Source organism: Misgurnus anguillicaudatus, chromosome 14 (genome assembly GCF_027580225.2).
Source record: "Misgurnus anguillicaudatus chromosome 14, ASM2758022v2, whole genome shotgun sequence".
Taxonomy (NCBI): Eukaryota; Metazoa; Chordata; class Actinopteri; order Cypriniformes; family Cobitidae; genus Misgurnus; species Misgurnus anguillicaudatus.
Window position 1 is genome coordinate 14,862,443 of NC_073350.2, and position 8,830 is coordinate 14,871,272.

Genomic DNA, 8,830 nt, shown 5'->3' on the forward strand with positions numbered 1-8,830 from the left:
AGCTGCACTTTTGCTACATCAAACAAGTAAGTTAATTGTGGCAGGCCGAGACCAATGAGACGAGTGTACGTCATCTCAGATAAGAAGTGTTTGATCTTACTGTATAAAAAATGCAGTTAGATGTTGGGAGGGCAGATGATCTTTGAGCAACTTTTTGAGGGGTGTTGATTGTCTCCCTTTGTTGGCTCGAGCAAATAAAGTAATTATGTTTGGCACCTGGAACCTTTGCTTCTGTGTTTTTATTATGAAGATTCAAGCTAAGACTTTTTGCCACTACATAACATGTTGAGTAAAGGTCATGGAAAGCGAGTCTTAAAGGAATACTCCACTTTCAAAAAAAATCCAGATAACTTGCTCACCCACACGTCATCCAAAATGTTGATGTCTTTTGTAGTTCAGTCGAAAAGAAATTAGTTTTATTGAGGAAAACATTCCAGGATTTTTCTCAATTTAATAGACTTTATTGGACCTTAACAGTACAAACGCATTTTCACAATGCTCTAAACCAGGGGTCCCCAACCTTTTTTACACCGCGGACCGGTTTCAGCTTTAAAAAAAATTCGCGGACCGGGGGTTGAGGTTTGGGGGGGGGGTGCTGAGTTGCTGTTCAAACAAAGTGCTGAAAATCCTCCTTTGCAAAATGTATAACGTTTTAAACGGAAGAAAGATCAAACAACCATGCATTGGGAAAATTAATAATTGCTTTATTTATAGTATATTTTATATAGACGTGTAAAACCATATTTTGGCGGATCGTTTTTTTACTTTCATTGTTTCAGTTTGCCTGCCCATTTTATTAATTAACGGTAAACGAACTTGGCTTGCTGTTCTCGAAGGCAGCTCGCATCTTGGTCGGGCTCGAGCCCCAAGTTCAAGTAACAGAACGGAAGAAAAATGCAGTGAAGGAGGAGAAATGCCAGAAGAATTGCGGCTGGGCGCGGAGACTCCCGTTTACCATAATGATGATTGACACAGTTTCCTTTTAAAACTACGTTAAAAGTGTAGCCGTTAAAATATTATTACTGCAACTGCAGTAAAAGAGTTTATTTTGATTATGGTGCCACGATCGCTGGATAATTCTGAAGTTGTTTTACAGAAGAATAAAATAATTACTTTTCAGTCATTTGCGATGTCACACAGTTGAACGTCTCCGTGTATTTACATGATTTGCGACGTACATTTGCAAATGATTCATTAATTCATACCTCTGCAATACTTTGATCGATTGTGGTTTAGAAGTACTGTATCTGTATGCTCAAACTCTGACAGCAATGTGATTGCCGCTGCGCTGGTAGAGATAAAGAGAGACCACGAAAAAGAGAAAGTGCGGCTCTGTACAAAAGTGGAAATGATTTATGTTATTTCAAGTCGGCTCTTAAAGTACAAAATACCCGATTAAGCTATTATACAATTTTTTCAGGACGTTCTTGCGACCCGGTGGCAACTTGTCCACGACCCGGTACTGGGTCGCGACCCGGTGGTTGGGGACCTCTGCTCTAAACGATCCCAAATGAGGCATAAGGGTCTTATCTAGCAAAATGGTAAAAATAAATAAAATTTGCACTTTTAAACCATAACAACTTGTCTTGCACTAGCCGTGTGATGCGCCAGCGCGACCTTAGGTATTGCGTAAGCACATCGAAAGGTCACGCATTACGTATGCGAAACTACTGCCTCAGTGTTTACAAGTTTGAAGAAAGAGGACCGTTCTGACGTTGTTGTATGTGGAATGATACAAATGAATACTGTAGCAAATGGAGGGGTTTTGGAATAGTGTTGTTTAAAGGTGCAGTGTGTACATTTTAGCAGCATCTAGTGGCGAGGTTGCGAATTGCAACCAAAGGCTCAGTCCACTGCTTACCCCTTGCTTTTGAAACACATAGAGAAGCTACAGTAGCCGCCACCGGACAAACATGTCATCGCCAGAGACAACTAAGTAAAAAAGTTTGTCCGTTAAGAGCTTCTGTAAAAACATTGCGGCACAAAATGGCGACTTACATGTAAGGGGAACCTCGGTTTATGTAGATAAAAACATCTCATTCTAAGGTAATAAACACATAACGGTTCATTATGAAAGGTCTTTATACACCCATGATAATGTAGTTTTGTATATTATTTTACATTTCTGTCAAAAGATCCTTCTAAAAATTACACACTGCACCTTTAAAAGAGAGAGCTTTCTGTTGAGGTTCAAAAAGGGCCATAAATGAGATGGCTGGGATGCTTTCAGGGGAGTTTGACCCTACTAGGAACAGAGGTTGTTATCAAAAGACCCTAGAAGATTAAGAGGGAAATTTAGTTATGATATCATAATGCAACCTTGAATCACATCCAAAAGTCATGGCACCCCAGCAAGGCGTGACAATGCCGTTTATTGTTTATTGTTTAAAATGGTCTGAAAACGTGCATTTCACATGGCTAGTGCAAGACGAGAAGTTGTGGTTTAAAAGTGTATATTTTTATTGTCGAATTTCGCACAGTGTGATCACAGTCAAAGATGGGGCCCAATACATGATAATATGCTTTGGAATGTATGTTTTCCAAAGAAAAACACTGATAAAATATGAATACTTAAAAATATACTTTTATGTAGAAAGTAAAAATATTTAAGTAGTGTCCGCCTCTGCCCATTATACATATACTTCCTCTGTGTTGAAACCGAGCACACTTATGAACAGTAAAAAAACTCCAGTACATAATGGTAAAATAATTTGTAGTTATATTTGATTCCTTTAAATTTTGGGTAATAAAATCTTACACAATGTTTGCTTGGATTTGGGATTTTTCCACCTCCACTCCACTGCCCACCTGGACCTGTTTTGTTGTTCAAGGAGCATCTGAAAGCCATGCTTTACTACATAAGCCTCAGAACTTCATTTGGTTAAATGATTTATTCAAAGAGATATTTCTTAAGTAATAAATGTAGCTGAGATATTGGATATTTGTTTAAATATTTAATGTGATAAACCGCTTATCTACAGATTAGAAGACAGATCTGGCATTCTGCTAGCATTTTGTTCTTCGCTAAATTTTGATAATTTATATATTTTACTTCATAATGTAATAATACTCAACATTATTCTACTAATGCTAGGCGTATTTTAAAATGTAATGAAGTGGAAGTCTGATATCTGGAAATCTGATCTTACTATCTGGGCTTTTGCTTTAAAAATGTCTCCTGCATCCCTGCTCATAAAACAATATGAAAAACAGATTTGTTCAGAGTAGATACTTCTCAGTTTTAACATTGTATTTCCTCCATTTATTTTACTTTTATGTTTAGTTTAAAGGGATACTTCACCGATTTAGCATTCAGCTTTGTATCTGTAGAAACCCGGCAGTATTACTGAATGACCATGTTTCCCTCCATCATTTCCCCCTGAGAGGAGAGATATCTGCATTTTGGTTCTGCAAAAAAGTCCTCCGATGATGCAAAAATCGTCATATTACATCATCGGAGGACTTTTTTGCAGAACCAAAATGCAGATATCTCTCCTCTCAGGGGGAAATGAGGGAGGGAAACATGGTCATTCAGTAATACTGCCGGGTTTCTACAGATACAAAGCTGAATGCTAAATCGGTGAAGTATCCCTTTAAGTTTCATAGTTCATAGTAAGCTGTCCACTGTGTGGACTGTGTTAAGTTGCATTAACTCATCCACTGCAAATAAATACAAATTATTATTTGTAGGTAGATAAAGATATGTGTAGGTAGATACGTAACGTAGAGTACAAACAAATAACCTGAAACGGATGTACTTAAAACTGCAAAAAGTGTTTACGTTTTTATCTTCCTTATTTTGCTGTTGGTGTGGGCTACAATTTATGTTATTTAAACTGATTAAAAACATCCACAGACGTCTTTATTTAATGAGCATTTAATGAAGGTGTTGTTTTGTCGAACATGTTGGCTTATAACATGTCTTTGGAGCTGTTAATAAACATAAAAGTCTGGGTCTCGTTGTATTGTTCAGGCTGAACTGCAGCGTCTATTCACAGGCGCGATCCCACTACTGATCGGCACGGGGGCTTTGACCTGCTCCGTTTCCGACCTGGGCCGGTTCACCCCTCCTTAGACGACCTGGCGGTCTTGGGCTCCCCCAGGAACACCATATCGATACCGAACTTAGTGCGGACACCCGATCGGCATAGTCCACTACAGACCAGAACCCCTGAACTCAAGCGATCCACCAGACTCAGACTCCCAGTAGCTTGGATTACAGGCGCGCGCCACTGCGCCCGGCGAGCGTTCACGGTATCAGCAGTCGTGTTGAATCAAATATATCAATCCATGCGCCCTCTAGTGTGTGATATCATAGCTTAATATTATATGCAAAAGTGAAGGGCAAAATCAAAACTACTATTTATTTATCGATAATCTAATATCGTTACAATGTATACATTGATGCTGCACTTTATTTTAAGCTACTATGACAGGTTGTGCATTTTGAACCTCATAATTGTAACATAACATTCGCTTTTTTGTCCTTTATTTATTGCCAGTCACATTACAAACAATACAAAACATATCAAAATAAAGTACTTGGCTTGTGTACAAAAGAATAGACCAGGGGCCCGTACCATGAAAATGGTTAAACAAACTCAGGGTTACAGGATTAGTTTCAGGTTGACAAAACCAAGCCAATGTGCAGGCCTTGTTGGTAAAAGCTATTTTCATGGTACCCGAAACCCAGGATTTGCACAAACTAATCCTAAACAAAGCTGGCTAACCAACTAAACCAGCTTCATGGTATAGGCCCCAGAAAGTGGATCCCGCTCCTCAGCATGAGCTGAACAAGGTTTTAGATGAACGCAAAAGTCAGGGTCTCGTTGTATTGTTCAGGCTGAACTGCAGCGTCTATTCACAGGCGCGATCCCACTAGCACGGGGGCTTTGACCTGCTCCGTTTCCGACCTGGGCCGGTTCACCCCTCCTTAGACGACCTGGTGGTCTCGGGCTCCCCCAGGAACACCATATCGATACCGAACTTAGTGCGGACACCCGATCGGCATAGTCCACTTCAGACCAGAACCCCCGAACTCAAGCGATCCACCAGACTCAGACTCCCAGTAGCTTGGATTACAGGCGCGCGCCACTGCGCCCGGCGAGCGCTCACGCTACCAAGAGCTGTGCTGAATCAAATATATTGAACTGAGCGCGCCCTCTAGTGTATTAAATCAGAGTAACATATTCATCTGTATTATTTTACTGTTTCCAGATTGCTTTTATAGATAGATGTTCAAATCACACTGTAACAGTGTAAACCTATATCATCGTTCTTATTATGGTGCAAAACATTTGGCATAGCCAGTAATTTTTTAATGTATATATTTGTACTCATTTCGCTGAACTTAAAGTCTGGGCATTGTAGGTGTAGCTGACAAGTTCACCAGATTTTAATGACAAAACATTAAAATGTAACATTTGTTAACCACGTCCTCAGAAAACAAACTGTTAAAGTTAAAGCTGATAAATAAAAAAATGAAACATACATATAATGGGACTGAACTTTATTAAGGATCACACATAAGATATCTTAGTCTCCTGCCCTGCATTGGTTTAATGCCTAATGACCCGTTTTTTACATCGGACAACCATTTCCACAGTCTTTCATGCACACATTGAGGTACACAGCCCACCTAAAGGTAAAAGAAGATGTTATGCATAACATAGGAAGACCTCTTTATAGCTTACACATTTTAAATACTAATTATAGAATTTAAATGATAAAAATATATACTTTAAATATAGATTTAAAATTACCTTGGGTCCTAGAAAAGGAAGAATGAAAAAATATATCAGAAAAAAACATCATATTAGTGATAAAAAATGCAGACCCATCATAAGATAGGCTACATTAAGAGCAGTTTACTCAAAGTTCACCAATATGATTTATAATGTACTGCCAATGTATGAATCTACACAACTAGTACAACACGGGAATGAATGTTTTCCTTTATTTTATTTATTTATTTTGGCTGAACTACACCTTAGAAATGTAAATGTACTTACTGGATATCCTGATTTTCCAGCAGGCACCTGTAGGTGGCGATCTCCTTTTCCAAATGGCTCTTGATGTCCAGAAGGGCATCATAGTCTTTACCCTGTTGCTCAATGCCAGTCCTCATCTGACACAGCTCTGCTTCCAACACATTGATCTGTGTCTGAAATCCAGCAAGTATAGCACCGTACCGAACCTCTGTGTCTGCCAGTGAACACTGCAGAGCTCCTTTTTTGTGCAGGATGATGTCAGCATTCTTGATGGTAGCATCTCTTATCTATAGTTAAGACATTAATATAGAATTGTATTAGTGCAAAGTGTTAGATCAGGTCTCCACACAAACCAAATAAAATATTTAGGATCCAGCACCGGATGCTAGATCACATCAGAAAGTATAAATTTACTTTTTTAACAGGCTTCTGTCAGTTAAGAGGTTGATCAATCAAAGCTAGAGAACACAAGCAGGACACGAGACAAAGTTTATATGATGATAGAATAGGAACAGAGTTTTATTGATGGACAGTTTCAGTTGCATATGTATATGTCTCAATGTTCAAACTTCGTCCAACAAGCATGAATTCCACATGCCCTGTTATACCAAAACTGCTTAAAAGCAACATCCCAAAGACCTTGAGCTACCATAAACATTCTTTTTATCTCTGTTTACACAGCTCATGAAACTTCACAAATATGAGACAACAATGAAATTAATAAGATAATGAAATATAATGAATGAATGAATGAAATGAATGAATAAATGAATTAATAGACAATATAAATGAATAAACAATAAAATATAGAAATATAATAATGAATGAATTATTAAATAAACAATAATATAATGATAAAAATGATGATAATGAAATTGATAATAATAAAAATAATAGTAAATAATCAAATAAACAATTATATGGATAACTAATGAATATAAAATGATTATGTGAATAAATTATTCAAAATAAACTAAAAAACACAATAATAAAAACATTCTGCACGTGAGGATCTAAGGTAGGATCCATCAACAGGCATACAGAGATTAAAAGGATAGTTCAAAACTCCTATTAAAGAAGATTCTGTCTTACACCTACTTACTCCTGTCTCATCCCTGTATGCGTTTCTATGTAATATATTGTTAAATAGCTAAGTATTTTTCTCCCTACAAGGAAAGTCGATGAGGTCAAATGTTGTAATAACACATTGTACAAAATATAGAGAATATATATATATATATATATATATATATATATATATATATATATATATATATATATATATATATATATATAACATGAAGTCAAATTTCCTGTTGCTCAAATGTGGAGGATGGGGTGAGAACCACCAAGGTCATTGCATAAATTTTATAAAAGCATCTGTTGAATGCATAAACATAAAAATAATTGAAAAAGACAAATGAGAATAAGATATTTATGAGAGTTTATTTTCTGAGTTGACAGACCAATACAGCATACATAATATGAATCCAGAAACCCTTTCAATTTTTTACTCCAGTCTAACAGGGGAAATACATTCAAATACAACAGGATCTTTGGTAGATGCAACACAATTCTGAAGTTGTATTTTATCGCATCATGTTTACTGACACTGATCACTAAAGATGAAAAGCCAAAACAATTGTCAACTTTATAACGATTATCAAATGAACATGTACAGTATGTTTTTACACATTAAGTGATAACGTCTCTGATTGGATGAAGTTTCTTCAGATGTATTAAAGCGTAGCTGTCACAGTTATTGTTTGTTGTCAGGATCAGTCATTCCCACCACCACCTGCCTCATTCTTTCCAAAAGGGTTTCATTTCATATTGAGCTGGAGAAAGCGTGCTTTGAATGATGCTGTCTATGACTGTGGCCGCAGGGGACGCACGTGGCTGGCCACATCATTGAAGGAGGCTGAAAAATATTTGGGATTTTCCTCCCCAGGAAAAGAAACAAGCTGGCGACCTTGACAATGGCTGTGCTCGTAGATCACCCAGACACCCCTTCTCACTTTGTGGGAAGAAGCTACGTCACTGAAATTGATGTTTTGAAGATTGATTTCTTCTTTTAGGGTCACGCTGCGTCCATGATACCATTCATGTTCATACAGCGTGATTTCAGGGTCGTCCAGGTCATCTGTGACAATCTTTAGAGAAGAGAACTGTGCATTGTCTTCAAGGCTAGGGTACTCTCCCTCCTCGAACAGCAGCTGCTGTCCAGCAAAATTCTTGTCATAATATGCTACCCATGGTGCGCCGATTACTTTCAAAGATGAGATGACTTTGTTGAAGCCCTTTCTCTCTAAGTCTTGGACATTGTTCGTGAATTCAGCTGTTCCGCCCTCAAAGCCCTCTTGGGTATAAACAATGATCTTGCTCATTTTGAATGACGATTTGAAGAAATCAAATACAGGAGAATGCAAGTGCTCTTGAAGCAGCTTCTTGTAGCTCTGCTGAAAACAGCGACTGTCATCTGGTGTGCAGAGTGGCCTTTTATACCACAAATCCATTACATTGCAAAAAAAAAGTGTTGTATCACACCCTTTATCCAGTTAGCAAGGGGCAATTTCTTTAGAATGTCTTTCTGAGAAAAAAACAAAGAAATTTTATACAATAAAATACAAAGAAAAGCTACATCAAACGTATTCAAGTAACAGACAAAATTCACACCATTTACAATCTGTGGTGTTATGTAACTGCTTTTGGTGTTTAACCTATGGTACCCAGAATTGTCACAGTTATTGTCCCTTCATATTATCCAAGTACTACACGAAAAAAGCAAAAATACATTAACAAACTATTTAATGTGAAAAGTGTTTGTTATGCATGACTCA

General features: G+C 37.5%; 1 protein-coding gene across 1 annotated transcript; it reads right to left on the reverse strand.

The window, feature by feature from the left end:
* Nucleotides 1–7,474: 7,474 nt before the first annotated feature.
* Nucleotides 7,475–8,513, reverse strand: LOC129446094 (epidermal differentiation-specific protein-like). The gene has a single exon (XM_055207054.2). The coding sequence runs from the start codon at nucleotides 8,504–8,506 to the stop codon at nucleotides 7,859–7,861; it is 648 nt and encodes a 215-aa protein (XP_055063029.2). The 5' UTR covers nucleotides 8,507–8,513; the 3' UTR covers nucleotides 7,475–7,858.
* Nucleotides 8,514–8,830: the final 317 nt, after the last annotated feature.